At 36.3% G+C, this 17,970-nt stretch overlaps 1 protein-coding gene and 1 pseudogene across 1 annotated transcript; both read left to right on the forward strand.

The window, feature by feature from the left end:
- Window positions 1-4,287: 4,287 nt before the first annotated feature.
- Window positions 4,288-5,313, forward strand: LOC149196499 (pentatricopeptide repeat-containing protein At1g09190-like). Its single transcript, XM_089408305.1, has 2 exons — window positions 4,288-4,464; window positions 4,681-5,313. Exons 1-2 carry the CDS (start codon window positions 4,288-4,290, stop codon window positions 5,311-5,313), a joined length of 810 nt encoding a protein of 269 aa, XP_089264431.1.
- Window positions 5,314-6,000: 687 nt separating this feature from the next.
- On the forward strand, window positions 6,001-6,551 carry LOC149196500 (pentatricopeptide repeat-containing protein DWY1, chloroplastic pseudogene; annotated as a pseudogene).
- The last annotated feature ends 11,419 nt before the right edge of the window (window positions 6,552-17,970 follow it).

Below are 17,970 nucleotides of genomic sequence, written 5' to 3' on the forward strand. Positions count from 1 at the left end.
TAGCAAAAAATGAGGAGTTTATAAAACAAGTCTCTAAGGAAGAAATGCTGATGGTTCTAAAATCATTTAAAAGTGACAAAAGTCCAGGGCTTGATGGCTGGACTATTGAATTATTCACTCATTTCTTTGACATAATAAAGAAAGACTTGCTAGATATGATCGAAGAATCAAGAAATCTGGGTTGCATACAACAAAGGATCTCCTCTACATTCATTGCCTTGATTCTGAAGAAAAAAGTAACTGGAACGTTTGCGGACTACAGACCCATATCATCATGTAATGTAATTTATAAAATTGTTTCAAAAACGATAGAGGGGAGATTATGAAACACCCTCTCACAGTTCATTTCTCCTGAGCAACATGGATTCCTTCAGGGAAGAATCATACATGATGTAGTAGCAAATACATAGGAATGTATGCACTCTATTCAAACAAAGAATATGGACACGACTATTCTATAGATAGGCCTATGTAAAACTTATGACTATTTGGATTGGGGTTTTCTTAGACTAATTCTCATGAGGATCGGTTTACGAAAGAAGGGCATAAATTGGATTATGGGATGTGTGGAAAACGTACATTGTGCTATTATCATAAACAGTCTACCAACAAGATTCTTCAGATCTGGAAGAGGCCTTTGACAAGAATGCTCATTATCCCCATTATTATTCATTATGGCAATGGATTCTCTAAGTATTTATATAAAAAGAGCTGTGATGGAGCAACATTTCAAACCATTGAAGCTGGGCAAAAACATAAGCATCTCACACAATCTCTTTGTTGACGACATCCTCATCATGGGTATGTTATGTCGTTTCTCTTGGTATTATCCTTTCAATATTTTCAGCAGATTTGCAAATGCTTATGGAATGTGCATGAATTCCAACTAAATAGTTCTTTATTATAATCAAATTGATATGAAAACCATAACATATATAAAATATCTTTATGGAATTATTCCAAAACCTCTAAAAAATAGATTGAAGTATTTAGAATACAGACTTAAACTGCCTTTTATAGAATAGATGATTGGAAATGGCTTACCCAGGAATTCTATAAAATAATTTCTGGTTGGGAATTTAGATGTATTTCCATAGGAGGGAGAGCCAATCTACATAACTAGGAGTATACTGGGCACATATCTTCCACATTCCTCCATCCGTTATAAATGACATAAATTGCCTCATGGTGAATTTCATCTGGGCAGGGTCACTCTCTAGGAAAAAATTCCATCTAACAAAACTCTCTAATGTAACCCTTTGAAAAGACATGGGAGGATGGGGAATTTTAGAGCTCCGAAGATTTGGAGAGGCCTTACTCATAAAATCTCTATGGAGAGGTTTATTTGGAAATAGTGATTGGAGTATGGTTTTACAACAAAAATATTTAAAAAACAATGACTTCATATGGTGGTACCACTCTGATGCGATAGGGAAAAAACCAAGGTTCTGCTATCTGGACAAGTTTCCTGAAAATTGAAAAAAGTTGCATCAATCTTTTCACTTGGAAATTCCAATCTGGAAACAAAATTCTCACTAGTTTTGACCCAATGTTGGGGGATGAACCAAATATATTCATGCCAACCAGTATCTTGTCGCTCTTAAATGAGCAGGGTGTTTTTTCTAGAGCCATGTCATAATTGGCTGGAAAGGAAATCTCCAAATATAGAAAAAATAGAAGAACTGGGCCTAACTGATCATATGCAAGATGAATGGGTAAGGATTATCACATCCATGAAACAATTAGGCATATGCAGAACAGGTTCCCAAGATAAAATTATATGGTCCATAAAATGAATATTGATAACATAGTTGTAGCAGATACATACCTGATTTTAATAAGGAAAGCAAAGAAGAATGAGGAGATCCATGCCTTCTATGCATTTTGGAAAACAAAAGCCCCAAATAAAGTTATAATTTTTACCTGGCTTGCTTTCCATAACAAAAACCTTGTTTGGAAAAAATTGCAAAAAAGGAATTGGTATGGACCTGGTATATGCTACATATGCAAAAACCACATGGAAGGAAATGACCATATTTTTTTACATTGCACTCCTATAACTTGGATTTGGAAAAAACTGTCTTCACTTATCAGCTTTCCTTATATACAACACTCATGTACTAGATAGTCTTTACAATGGTGGAGTAAATAGAAAACAACCTAGCCAATCATACCTCCAGTCATGTTCGGAGAAGTCTGGAAGTGGAGGAATAGAAGCATATTTCATAACAGTAGAGAAGATTTCTATAGAATTATAGATAAAATAATCATAAATCTCTCTTTATATTATGCAAAACCTTTAATCACAAAAGAGGATTCCAAAATGAAGAAAGAATTACAATTAACTTATCCTATGGGGTTTTTTGATGGAGTAGCACAGGGAAACAAATGTGCGTGTGATTTTTGATTGCATTAAATGTTGAATTGACATACGGGGTGCATTGGAGCTGTGGTAGTGGTTCTAATACTAAAGTAGAAGCAGTAGCTCTCTGGGGTCTCCTATGGTTCAACAACTTCCTGGGTATCCCTCAGCTACATATATATGGTGATTCCAAAATGATAATCTACAAAGTCTTGGGAAAGGCATCCATTAAAAATCCCAGACTACAAGGATGGATGGAAAGAATTGATCTTCAATGGAAAGCTCAAGACAATTGCACAATTCAGCACATCATAAGACAAGTAATATGGATGCAGACAGACTATCAAAAAAAGGCTTACAAGTAAACACTGATAAATGGTATCTAGAAATTACATGGGAGTAGGCCACATTCGACATGGGGTTTTTTCAATATGTGGGTTAAAGATTACTTTGCTTGCCACTCAATTTTTTTTTTTCTTTTTTGTAAATTTTTGTTACATAAGTTCATAATGTTAAATCTGCTCAGGATAACACTAAAGGAGAAATGAACTCTCAGAAATGCCCTATAAAAGTTGAATTGTTCGGAAATTTTTGTATGTTTATGTATATGCTTTCTCTGTAAAATTTTCTGGAAGGTTATCTGCCTGGCCACTAGGGAAAAATAGTGTCCTCTATGATGTAGGCATGTTCCTCCTCATTAGATGGTGCTTTTTGCTAAGCAAAAGCTTTGTTCTGATTTGAATGTACATAATTTTCGTACAACCTTTTCACCTCTGACTATGACTTATATGCAATAGGTCTTTTTGATGACACAATATTCTCTTTATTGGGAGGACTTATTACTCCAAACAGGAATATGTTCCTACTACTCAGCTTCAATTGAGGCATATGATATTCTCTTCAGCCTTCTGCAACATATTTTGTTTTCTTCTTACATTCAACTCATCTGTAAATGCACTCTATGACATCACTATTGTCCTGATGGTGTTGACTCTATTTAGGGTTAGAATCTTGGATCTGCTGAAGTGTAAACAACTCTATTTTTTGTAGTTTTGCCTATAGTGACATCCTACAAAATCATGTTTATAATGTACCTTTATTACTGATATAATATAAATCCTTTTTCGTTCTGAAAAAAAACTAACAATTTTCCTATAAATTTAACTCTCCCAAATTTGTCCCAATTTGTCCACTTGGTGGAAGACCCTTTTCTTTTTTTAAATAGTGAAATCCATGGATATCTTGGCCTTTTGCAATTTACAGTACATTGTGGTGATATTAGCGGAGAGGATGTGTTTCATATCTATTATGGAGTAGTCTAACTAGGCAGAGGAATTGCCCGATTTCCGTCACCGCCCAAAAAAACGTCTCACTTCAGCCGTCGGCAATTCCTCCACTCTCTGCCACCCTCCGCTAGCTCTGTTACCCTCCACCACCTTTCCACATTAAAGTTCTGATTTGATCGGAGTTTGTCTAGTAGAATTAGCGCCATGGAGAGTTAATGCACGTTTCAATTAGAAATTTTGCAAACTGCGAGCTGCTCCCTTAACCATTCAAAGAAGCACGGATAATGTACCTACACATTCAGCATTGGCGCAATGAAGGAAACACCTTTACCATTCAAAGAAGTTCGGAGAGTATGCAACACCTAGGGAGGAAAACTCAAAGAGGCATTTCAGATTCTACAGGAGGAGGGCGTTGGAGTGGTGTGGTGTACGTATGACTGGGTCCTAGAGGAGTGTGTTATGGAGAAAGCATGGGAAGAAACCAAATTCATCCAAGCCCACATGATCCGAACTGGATTCAATGTAGATACAATTTTAGCAACTAAGCTTTTGGGACTGTATTGCAAGTGAAGGAATTTGGGGGAAGCTCGCCAAGTGTTTGATGGAATGTTTGAACCAAATGTAGCGTGATGGACTACTATGATTGGTGAGAAGGTGATGAAGTTGTTTTATGAGATGCAATGTAAGGGTGTTGCAGCAGACGAATACACGTTTTCCACTGTTCTCGATGCCTGTGCAAACTCGCAAAGTCTTGGAGATGGCAAGGAGATCCATGAAGAAATAGTTAGGAATGGGTTCCATACTAATGTTTTTGTGGTAAGTGCACTTGTAAACATGTATGCTAAATGTGGATAGATAGGGGATGCACGAAAGGTATTTGATGAAATGCCTGAACGAAATTTGGTCTCATGGAATGCGATTGTTGTAGGGTATGCACAGAATGGGTTTGTTGATGAGGCTCTGAAGCTCTTCTCGGAAATGCCAAAAAGAAATGTGGTTTCATGGACAACAGTGATCTCCGGATGTGTGTAGACTAGACTCATTAGTGAATCCCAGGAACTCTTTGAAAAAATGCCTGAACGAAATTTGATCTCATGGACGATGATGATTTTAGGATATGCCGAAAATGGTGAAATTGAGGAGGCGCTGAAGCTATTTTGGAAAATGCCTCATCAGAGTATAGTTTCTTGGATGACAATGATTACTGCTTCCGCTAAGCATGGCCATGCGAAGGATGCCCTTAAATTTTTTGGCCATATGCAGCAAACTGGCATTTGGTTTAATCAATTTACTTTTGCCAGTGTTCTCTCTGCTTGTGCAAATATGGTATCTTTGAAACATGGCAAAGAGATCCATGAGAGCATAATTATAAGTGGGTTACATTTCGATGTTGTTGTTGGGAGTGCCCTTGTAGACATGTATGTCAAATGTAGGAGCATACAGGAAGCACGCACCATGTTTGACAATTTGCCTGAACAAAATGTCATTTCTTGGAATACAATGATTGCAGGATATGCGAAGTATGGGTATGTCGATCAAGCTGTGATTCTCTTTGAGAAAATCCCTGTTTGGGATGTGGTTTCATGGAATGAAATAATTGTTGGATATATTCAAAATGGGTATCTTGATGAAGCAGTGAAACTGTTTCAAGGAATGCCAGAATGAGATATTGTCTTGTGGAATACAATGGTTGCAGGTTATCTTCAGAGTGGGCATTTCTATGAGGCATTGACACTTTTTCAAGAAATGAAATCGACTGATATGAAGCCAGACTTGGACACATTTGTTGGTGTGCTTCTAGCATGTGCCAATTTGGTAGCTTTGGGACATGGCAAGTTGGTACACAATTATATAGTTAAAAATGGATTTCAATCTAATCATGATGATTTCGTGGGTAGTGCCCTGGTAAACATGTATTCCGAATGTGGTACTATAAAGGATGCACGTTAGGTTTTTGATAGAATTCCTAGACGTGTTGTGGTGTCATGGAATGCAATGATATTAGGATATGCAATGCATGGTCATGGCACGAAAACCCTCTTACTCTTTGAAGAAATGAGAGAGGCTAGCACCATGATAGATAATTTAACCTTTTTTGGTGTCTTGTCTACTTGCAGCCATAGAGGCTTGGTGAAGGATGGCTGGAAATATTTTCATTGCATGAGTCATAATTATCACATGGAACCAGACCTTGAGCACTATGTGTGTATGGTTGACCTCCTTGGTTGTGCTGGGAACCTGGATGAGGTGCAAGTATTTATTGACAAAATGAAAATACATCCTGGACAAGCTATGTGGAGATATTTACTAGGTGCCTGTGAGGTCCATAAGAATATAGAACTAATAGAATCCATGGCGCAACTACATTTTGAGTTAGATCCTAAAAATTCATCACCGTATCTGCAACTTGCAAACATCTATGCAGCGGCAGCAGCGGGTAGGTGGGATGATGCAGAAAATGTCTGGAAAATGATGAAAGATGGGGGGTAAAAAAGATGCCAGGATGCAGCTGGATTGAGGTAAATAACAGGGTTTATGTTTTCATGGCAGGAAACAGATCAAACTTACAGATGCAGGACATTTTTGCAGAGTTGGAAAGGTTGTCTGGGTATATGAAAGAGGCAGGATATGTGCCGGACACAGACTTTGTGCTGCATGATGTGGAAGAGGAGCAGAAGGAACATGTTCTCTTCCACCATAGTGAGAAGTTGGCCATTGTATTTGGGCTTATCAACACATATCATGGGACAACCATTAGAATTGTTAAAAACCTTCGAGTGTGTGGTGACTATCGTTCTCCCACTAAGTTCATTTCCAAGATTGCTTTACAGGAAATCATTATGAGATATACTAACTGTTTCCATCATTTCAATGATGGGCAATGTTCTTATGGGTATTTCTAGTGTGCTACATAAAAATTGATTATACTCAGGCTGAAATAATGACAAACTTGTGTATATCTGATATATGTTGCTAATGCACTTAATTTTTTCAAGAACTTCTATGTCAAGAGATTCTATTTATTAATCTGAATCGGATAAATTACTTTTGAAAATGATACTTCATCCTAGAGTATATATGTTTGGTGGCAGGCCTTAACTTCTTCAGAGAATGTTGTATTAAGCACTTCTTACAGATTACTCAATGACAGATTGATCTTACTGAAAACAACGAAATAAATGTAGCTAGGTCTGTAACAATAAATTCAACAATCTGTATCACGACAGATTCCAGTATACTAAGGAAATTCAGCAACAGTAAAATAAATACAGAAGATATATTTGGAATTCCAATTATGCCTCCATTGCTCCCCGATACTCCTTGAGCCTTTTTCGATGGAGCAAGCTAGAGACATATTGTGAAAATTCCTTGAATGCAATTACTGGAGATTTATCTTCTAACTGTTAGCAGTTTGTCTGTCTTTTGAATTATTATTCAGCAAACAACGATAAATTCACAATTGCATTCTTCACAATAAAAATGTTTCAGAAATATAAAATACAAAACTCATAAATAGATGCACACATACAAAAATTGACATTGTTGTTTTTGGACAATTGTTCCTGGAAAAACCCCAAAGGGAAAACTAGTGCAGTAGATGAGGGTTTTATTAATTCTTCAGCAAATTCAAGAGTACAAAGATCTTCTTGCTAATCTGGCAAAGCTCCAGCAATATACTACTAACAAAATAATCTGGAAGACACCCTTGTCTCCTTTTGCAACTGATCTAGTCTCTCCTAGCCTGCTTGCACTCTCCCTTGCCACTCACACTGAAGCCCAAAAATGTGCACTGCCTGGCTGAATAAAACCGTACAGCCCCAGAAATGCTTCTAGGTGAGACGTCTAGCTTCCCTTTGCCTCTAGAACCCACTCTCTTTGCCTCGGGACCCTGATCCGACAACTTGCAACTGAAACATGGCTCCTCCGGCAACTCGCACCGGGAAATCTGGCTAACTCGCACTACTGTATTCGGCCTCCTCTTTCTTGTGTCTTGGACACTGGAAAATACTAAGGAAAATTCCTCCAAACTCCTGCTCTCAAATCTTTGTTGATCTCTCGCTCCGATCCTTTCCCTAGATTCAATTGTGCCCTTGTTGAGTATTGCAACTGGGTAAGTCAAACTGCTCAACTTACCAATTGTATCTATCTTCAAGCCCTTCGACATGCTCTTATAATCTCTTGTTGGAGTCTCAACGGCCATGATTACATCTCAACCAATGACCAAGATCATCTTGACTTCATCCATGGAAGTCTCTGGAGCAAAATCAAACTTCCTTAATTAATTCTCTTTAATTAACCAATTTTCCTAGGTTAGACTTAGGAATATTTTAATTATGGCTAATTATGTTAATTAAGGCATCTCCAAGTCTTTTCTCTCAAAACCTTTTCTAGGTTTTGGAGATCTCGTGTTCCTTAGTCTCTTAGACACAATCTGTGACCAGAACACCTGTCCGCTGCTACAAAAACTAACACATCCCCATGCTGCGATGTTGGTGTCATTATCTTCTTTCATCAGAATCATCATATGCCTATTCGATATTCCCCTGGTTTTGATACAAACACTGAAGCAGAATTTACGGCTTTGTGGACCTTGTTTTATGTCACCAATTTTAAAAACATTTTAAGCTGCAAATCATGGGAGATTCAAAGCTTGTCATTGATTGGTTGGATAGAAAAGTTTTCATTGAAGCCCTTTGTCTAGAACATATCCTATGGAATATCCGTAGCGAAATAAATAAGATGAAATGGTTTTCTGCCAAGCATATCCTGAGGGAATTGAACTCAAAAGGAGATCAACCTTCTAAAGAGACTCTACAATTACCATTTGTTTCTCTTGGCATCTATGAAATCCTAGACGGGAAAGAAATTCAAGTGATGGAGTTCCATCTTTGGAGGAAGGATGTTTTGAGATGAACGATTATCTTGATAAATATGTTTAATTGTCTATTACATTTTATCCTTTTGGTCATTTTCTTCTTGGATCATTATGCAGGTTAGATCAAGTTTCAAACTTGGTCTCAAAATGTATATTCCACTTCACTATTAAAATATAAGTTTTATTTTATAGGGAAAAAGAAAATACAACATATATATATTCTGAAATACAGCACCATGAAACTATAGAACAAAATTTTAAACATCAAACATGAATCTTAGCCAAAATAGAATTAGTTTGAATCTCCAACTACACAATGAAAACTTTCCTAAGCATGTTTGCCAACTTACCCTAGATTTTCCAAGCTAGTATGAATGTTGCTCTTCCACCAACCTACTCTCATATCAACTAGCTGCAAGAAACCAAAACTGCATTCCAGATTTCTTTCTGAAATGCGAAGGGTTATTTTCATGCTTCTTGCCCACCCTAGTCCAAGTGAAGATGTAGTTACTCCACAAATGTGTGACCATTGCATAGACCAATGAATGGATGGATTTTCAAACAACCTCCTCTTGAGTGATAAGTTTAGTTTCACCTACCATATATGGACAAGGTCAACCACATGAAAATGATGGTTTTCCGACTACCTGTAATCACCATTGACCAAGTTCTCAAGCTTCTGGATGAACATGTAAACTTGGTCTATTTTGGCTTCTTTGGCTTGTAAAAACACTGATTACATAATTGTAGCTAAAATTACAACTTCTTTGAGGCATATTTTTATCTGATGCCTCTTTGATTTTTTTTTTGTCAGTTAGGCATTGTGATGGCATAGTCTTTGCTAGTTCACAACCTAAGTTTATTTGGTCTCTGTGAATCTATTGTTTTGCTAGAGATTTGGGGCCAAGCTTCTTAATGGTTGCGTTGAGCCTACTATTGTTCCCCTTTTTGTAATTTATCTTAATCCTTGAGTGATGAAAAACTAAAATATGGTTTCATCTTTTCTGAAATATCCTAATCTTTTTGCAGACGATAGATATTGGTAAAATTATAATTTCTATATATTAGAGGATCATGTTATTAACTTATTAGCATATTCAAATTGGACTGTTATGTTCAATTCTGTTCTAATAGAATAATTTTCTTTTGGATATTGTTCTATATAATATTTTCTGTCTCTAATTTTTTGAAAAATATCATTTCTTTTTCTAGATCTATCTTGAAATTGATTGTGCCACTACAAACATATTGCAGTAGGAAGAAGTTTCTTAGCTTTTCCTAGATCGAAATGATTTTATCTTTCATATAAGGACCTGTTTTGGGTGCATTGATTAGAAGGTTAATAAGTTCTGTAAATCATGTGAATCAACACACCATCCATGTGGACAAAACTCACATTTTCAAAGCCATTAGATGTTATTCACCATTTCTGATGCCTCAAATAAAACTGGACGAGGAAAAGAGACAATACAAACAGAGTATAGCATTTTTCACCATTCCTAGATCAGGAACAGATTTTGCCTTGAGGATTGAGCTCATACTCAAGACCATATCAGAGAAAAACTATAAAAAAAGCATATGGATTCCTGTAAAGAAAATCATCCTTTTGAATTTGTAGATAATTTCAAGGAATGTTGCCAGTGGGAAAAACATCATAATGGATGAAGACTATTGCTGACTGTTGCCAGTGGGAATGTTGCTGACTGAAGTATATTACTTAAGTAGTACTCCATCTGATTATAATTTATTACCATGATACAAGCTTGTTTGTTGACCAAATATTTGTTTGAAATATTTAGATCACACATTGATCATTAAGTCTTAAACATAAGGTCTTCATTACCTATAACACTTACATTTTTGGTTGTCTTTAATCTTTTGTAAGGCACTATTTAGTTTATGGTCCAACGTGATGTCTTATTAAAATACAATTGCTTTCAAGTCCACAATAGGGTCTTTAAGCCACCATTATTCCTCTACTTAATTATTGTCTTATTTACCAATAATCAAACTTATTTCATGGTTATTCCAAACATAAAAAGGAAGATACCAAAATGGAGTAGAGCTAAACATCAAAACTTTGGAAATATAATAGATTGCTAGCAAGAAATTCACTACAATGGATTTCATTATATTCAATTTATTACAAAATGCTAGAACTGTTTCCTCAAGACCGTGGAAACTACCATAGTATTGAATAATACCTCTCTTGTACTTCGAGAGGATCATTTCATGTAATGATGCTTATACAAAAGGTAAATTAATCTATCACGACTTTATCACTTGTTGTACAATTGGAAGTTGGAAAACCATGGACTAGATAAAATACAAGCCTTCAGCCATGATAATCACTTCCACGATGCGTTTTACAACAAAAAATGTTTGTATAGATAAACATTGTGTGCTTGGATGAGAATTGAATGCTTGGAAAAATACCACATTGTGTGCTTGGCTAAGAATTTATGTCTTCCACATTGAGGTTGAATGCATGGACAATCCTGGTTGGAAGCAGAATTGTAGAAAAACCTAAAAAGAAAGAGCATCCACGTTAAAATTTTGAAAATTAATCAACACCAGCCTTATCATTTTGAGGTCTAAAATATCAATCACTCAATAATGACAAAAATAAATAGCACAAAAGGATGAATTTTTTTTTGGATGCAAGCATTTCCTTTAAGATGTTGCTTCTTTCCTCATTCACTTTGAACATGGCATTCCTAAAAGGAAATATTCCTTTGACAACATGAATAGATGCAATCCAATGAATGTTTGCCATGTTTTTTTAGGGTGACCATTTGCTAAGCAAGACTAGACTTGAATGAAAGGGCTTTCTACAATGTATGTTTACATCACAACTCTACTAGTAGTCTATCCTCAAAGATTCTTAGTGCTGCCATAATATATGTGAAATTTATAGCAAGCAATCATTATGCTCACATTCCACCACTCGTGGAAAAAGAGATGTGTTAGAATAAAGAAAATGCAACGGAATATTCAATACCAACACAAACACCAAGAGCACTAGTTAAAGTGATCTGGTCTGGCCTCATCCCTACCCTCAAAATTCGGAGAAAATAACCAAGTGCCTTCTCTCCATCCTCAGTGTTTGCATATCCTACAATGATTGAATTCCAAGAAACCAAGTCCTTCTCAGGCATTTCGTCAAACATTTGGCAAGAAAACTCAACTACACTCTATTTAACATATCCTATAATCATGGTATTCCATGAAATAGCATTCCGCTCATACATTTTGTTAAACACTTGCCACACATCATTAACACTTCCACATTTAGCACACATGTTGATGAGATTGTTTTCCACAAATAGATTTTGCTGTAACCCACTTTTTATCATATGGGTATGGATCCACTTAACCTCTACCAAGGATTTTGTGTCAACACATCCCTGCAAGAGACTGGCATAGGTGACATACCCTACCTGAAGGTCCCCACAATACAAAAGCTTCATGGCCTCATTTCTCGGCCTCACCCAAGTGCCCAGAATGGCCAAGAATGTCAATCATGCAGGCATAGTGGTCTGTTATTGGGGATAATACAATGATCTCAAGTCCCAGATTTAAAGTATAAACATTCAATGCTCTAGACCATATTTGTTCATATTTATTAACAAATTTTGCCTAAATCCAATTAGAAATTGTTGGAATTGCAGCTTTCAGTTGATGAATCTGCACAGTTCCAGTGTTTTAGGGGATTTTCATGGATCCAAATATATTGATGCATTCAAAAAGAAAACATATAATTTCACGAATAATTGTATAGCCAGATTCCAATGATGATTGGCAGAAATAGTCAGACATAACTTGTAGACTAGAGTGATTATTAGGTAGCTAAACCCAACATCAGCATTGGGAAAAACATTGAAGAGCCTCTACACCTATGCCATCCTCCAATAACATCTTGGTATTATAAATCTAGATTTGTCCTAGGCATGAGGCTAGCGAAAGCACCTCTATTGTGAGGTGAGACATCCCAAACCTCTCTACCATAGCCATAGTCAAACTCACCTTGCTCATATAAGGGTGGATTAAGCTACATTGATTTGTGATTAATCCCAATAAAGCATTTCATTCTCACATGAAAAAGGGTCTTGTCAACAGAAAGAGAATGCAATTGGGAAGGATAAAGATGCAGAAAATCAAGGAAAGAAAAATGATCAATCTGGAGAACAAGAGGGGACTGATGACTCAATAATGCAGAAAGCTGAGTGAATGCCTTCAACTCTCACTAGATGTTTAGATGGCAACCAACCTTAGAAGGGCTCTACAGCCTTGTTGTAATCACAATTTTGTACTCCAGACTCCAGAATGCTATTTGTTGTGGCCACTTATATACAGGTCCTTGTTTCATGCAATGAAATTTAATGCTTTATATTTCAAAATCTTTCACTCAAGGTCATGATTTTGGAAGTGTTTTGTTTATTATTTATCAATGAAATAGTTAGTTACTCCTAAATCTTACATATGTATCGAAGATCTCTCGGTATTTCTGCTTATTTGGTTTATTACAAATTCATTGCTTCAAGAGTTTGCATATTTCTCAGTACTTTTGTAGGATTCTTTTGATCATGTTAATGTATTATGTTTAATTTATAATTTCCTTTGATATCTACTTAGTGCGTATTGGAAAATGAGTTTAATCAGAATTTCAGCCAGATATTTTATCAAGGATGTGTTTTACAGATCTCATTTCTAAGTAAGCAGTCCTGAGCATAGGCTTCATAGGCTTATTGGGTTTATTGAATCTTGTTGTGTTCAATAGCTTCATTTTACACATATTGATATTTAAACTTGTCAAGAAAAATTATTCTATAACAAGTTTACATACATTTTAGAAATTTTTAGGGAGCTTAATGGGATTTAGTCAAAATTATTCTCAACAACCTCCTTAATTGATCTCTGTCTGAAACAAAGCAAAACTATGTATGTCTCTTTCCCTACCATTTGGACTTCCTTATTCATATGGTCCAGTCCATGAAATTAACCTTAATTATTCAACCTGAATTATTCAAGAACTCCAGCGGTTGGTGGGAGCTTTACATTAGACATATTTTGTGTTCATTTTTCATTGTCTGTTGCAATAAGTCAATGGTATAATCTTACACATTCTTTCTTCATTTATGTTGATCTTCTTACATTACAAGCTTTCAAAAGATTGTTCTTTCTATTATGATTCAACATGTTTCTCATAAAATCTAAATCACTTGTGGCCTAAACTGGTGTAAAGGCATTTGTTTACTATCAACATTATCCAAAATACTCAATGCTAACAAGAACAGGTCTGGTGTGAAGCTTGAGTAGCTAGTAGCTAACTATTATTGGTGTGTCCTGAAATTTTTATATAGAACAGCTTGTTGGTAACTATGACCTCTTTCTCGTATACACAAATTCCATTGCATGGTAGGGTGCAAAATTCAATTCTGCTATGATTCTTGAGTATAAATAACTTAGACCTCTTTCTCATATACCCAGCTGTCATTACATGGTGGTATAAAAGCCTATTCTGATGTGAGTATATAATTAAATTTAGATACACATTCACCAGTGCTTTTGTCTCCTTTGTTAGTATGTAGAGATTTGTAAGTGTATTGAATTTAACAACTATGATTAGTATAAATTTATACTGATTCATTATCATTCCTTCACAGGGATATGCGAATGCAACAACAACATTATATTTTTATATTTTTACAAATTATCATCTCTTCACAAGATATGTCAAATTATAATACAATAACAATGTTAGATATACTCACTTAAGAGTGTTTTTCTATCCAGAAATCAAAAGCTTATCATCTTACTAGGGGGATTTTAACCTGAGTGGGGAGGATAATTTCAGTTCTACCCAAGGACCTAAGAGAACTTCAATTAACTCATCCTTGATACAATTTATTCCAAAACAAACAATTTACCCATTAAATCCTAATATCCCTAATACTATTTTTAAGGACAAATTCTAATATATATGTATTCTCGATATTTCAAAGTTATAAACAAATTTCTTACCTACTATTGATATTCAGAATCGTTGATTATTCATTTTACTTCCCAAAAAAATTTAACAAATGGTATAATCCCTGTATTCAGATAAAAACAAAACCTGTAAAATAATACTATTTGTTACACAGGCAGAGTGAAAATGAAATCTAAGACTACTGTAATATTCTGAATCATTTTTGGCCATGTTTTTGGCCATTTTAACCCTCTCATCCACTATACACAACTATACACAACCATTAGTGTTGAGACTGATACACAACCATTGTTTTTGGCCCATCGGAAGGTTGATTTGTTAATTCCCTGTTCAAATCTGATCAACTATATGGCATTAGTTAATTCGTATGAGAGTTGAAATTTGTAAGTCATGTGGATTCAACTGAATGCTGATATGTTTTTGGGGTTTCACCTTTTGGTTGAGTCCCAACATCTTTTTGGTGATGCAACCCTTTTTGTTAAATGCTAATCATCAGAGATCTGCAATTCGTTTGCACCAGTAGTACTCAAACCTCACCATTTTTTGCCCAACGTCGATGAAACTTTTAGGAATATCACTGAAATATTCTTTCAAGGGTTTATGGAATGGTGTTGAAGTGTTGAGAATTTGCTAATTTTGCACTTTTCCACCAAATGTCGATAAGCAGGGTAAAGCACACTGAGAGAATATTTTTCAAAAGCACTGAAATGGATGAAAATTGAACCTTTGAATGCTCTTGATGCACTGGACCTGTCATTAATGGTGGATTTAATGTTTTGAGCTGCATTTAAGCTTGAAGATTCAGAGAATCTGATCGTAATGACTAGATACCTAGATTCAACCATTGCTATTTAAATCCACACTCAAACCTTCAAATTACTCACTCTGCCCTATGTTTGAATGATTAACGTTGTTACCTTTGTGCCCTGAGATGTCTGAGTTGCACAAATTACCAGCCACAGGAGGTAAAATTCTTGGTTGTTCATTGATTTTCTTGTCATCTTATCATTGGTAAGTAGTTAACCATTTTTAATTCCACCACTGCTGGGTGATTATAGATTTTGTCAAGATGTTTAGAATAACCCCCCATCCCATTTTGTTAATGCGAAGAAAATGAGTTGTAGGTTATAATATTGACTATTCTGTTATAGGAAAATGCTGTCAAGAAGGGATTCCATTTTCAAATCCCTGAAAAGCTAAATGGGAAGGGAAAGAAACCATCGTAGGCATATGATCCAATATGGGTGGGAGAGGCCTAGGTAGGGCTATCAAGGAATGTCAAGTCAGTGGTCAAGCTTCCTCCAAGGAAAAAGTTCGCATAGGTATTGTCATATAAGGACACTAAGATAAGCACAGGGACAAAGGTCCTTTTTTTTCCATAAGAAAAACCAACATCTTTTATTAAAAATAAAATAGGTTACAATCCATTGAATCTATAAGGCTCAAAAAGCACTCAATACAGCTAAAACAATCGTTAGATATAGTAGAAGAAAACAATACAACAAAAACCAAAGGAAAACCTCCAATCCGATAGCCAGGAAAGAAACCTGAAAATGCCCAAAACAAGTCTAGAAGGACCATACAACTGAAAAACAGGTAGAAAAAGTCTACTTGCAATCTTTAATAATCTAGTTTAGTGACGTGAGTAGTGCAGGAAAAATGCGGAACCTGGTGTATCTCTATGAGATGTGTAAAATGCAGAATCCACAGTATCCGTCAGCTCTGTCTGGTTGCAAATTTTGAAGGCGTGCTATGGGGGCTCTGCACATGGTTGAGGCCTCAGTTTGAATTTCAGCAAATAGATGTAGATGCCCGTGGTGCGCCGTGACCCATGTTAGGTTCCTATACCAATAGGTGTCATATTTCATGATTGACTGTGGAAATGCCAAATATGATCATCCTTTCCATGCTGCAAAGGTTCCATATTTTCCAAAAAGACAGAAAAATTTAAAAAATGTAAAGAGGGTATGCCCTAAAAGAAGAATCAAAGGGCAAGAAAAATGAATTGGTAAAAAAAGAAGAAAGTGAACCCCAAAGAAAGACCAGGAAAGTGGCTAATCAAAATGCCACTACTGTACTACTTGTGGCAAAGAATTTCAAATCATGCAATCAATGAATTTGTCACACTTGATGGGTGGCCCAACAGCTCAATCTTGGCCAGTCCATGTTTAAATTTCTTGTTTTAGAATAGAGAATAAAGGTCTATCCAAACAGTTCAAGCTTGACAGATGAGTAAATAGGTAGAGAAACAAAGGAGCCCAACTTCTTAATTTGGGCCCTTCGAAGAAATAAGGGTAGACTTAGATAGGAGGGCAGTCAGAAAAAAAAAGAAAGAAAGGGTTTGCTAGTTCAAATGCACCCAAACAATATGAAGAAAAAATGTTAGGTGTAGCAGAATGGGTAGGTAATCCTGGTGTTGCAGAAGCAAGTTGGTGATCAGTTTTAATGTGATCTATGTGGCTACAGTTCAGTGGAGCATGACTGATTTCCCCTCTCATTTCCCCAAGAACCATTACTAACATCCCCTCAAGGACATTGGGATCTGCTCAGTGGTCCTAGATCATTTCATTTTATGAGAAATACTAAGTAAAACTTTGTGTTTACTTGGTCAGAACAAGCCACATTTCTTGTGTAAAATAATCACTTCATTTCCGTTTCATTTCCCTAAAAACCTAAGTGTCTACCTTCTGAACTTAGCATTCACCTATCATTTGTCATATTAACAACCTAACTTTATTATATAACTCCTATATAAAGTTTCCCTGCCCCTACTATATATAAATAACAAAAAAACCCAAAAACATTATAAATATCCCGCCCCGGCCTAATATGGCTATATTTTAATTTTCTCGGGAGTCATTGGTCCACCTGGGGCAAATAACAACCCACCACATGTCCCACCGAGATTTGTTTTACCTTTGGTTAAACAAATAACCATAGTTCGCCACGCAATAGTAGTGCGATTTAATTAACATTCGGTTAATTAAATAACCATACCCTCATACCTCGATAACCAAAGTTTTATAACCCCACAATGCATATAAAGCATTAATATTTGGTGGGCTCCTGCGCCATAACTGCCCACCACCTCCATGTTCCGTCAAACGTTGGATCGGGCCCTCCCCATCCAACAACTCTCGTTAATATCGGAGCTGCTCCGACGTCCGAACATTAGCGCTCGATAGAAAGCAGTTTTCCTGCTATAACCTGAGACGCGTGTCGTCAGCCCATTGCATCGGGCCCGTTCTGCCAGAAACTGCCCCCATACATAAGGCGGTGCGATAGAAACCACAAACCGCTCCCGCCTCCCGTTGACCATGTCATCTGTGCATGTCAGCGCCCGCGTCACTATTTCGTCTGCCCTGTCTACCCTGTCATTCGCCCATGTCAGCGACCATGTCATTCGCCACGTCACCTTCTGTACTCTGCTACACGACAAAATTACATCATGATG

Source organism: Pinus tabuliformis, chromosome 2_2 (genome assembly GCF_031772625.1).
Source record: "Pinus tabuliformis cultivar Carrire ecotype Pingquan chromosome 2_2, CPIR1, whole genome shotgun sequence".
NCBI classification, from domain to species: domain Eukaryota; kingdom Viridiplantae; phylum Streptophyta; class Pinopsida; order Pinales; family Pinaceae; genus Pinus; species Pinus tabuliformis.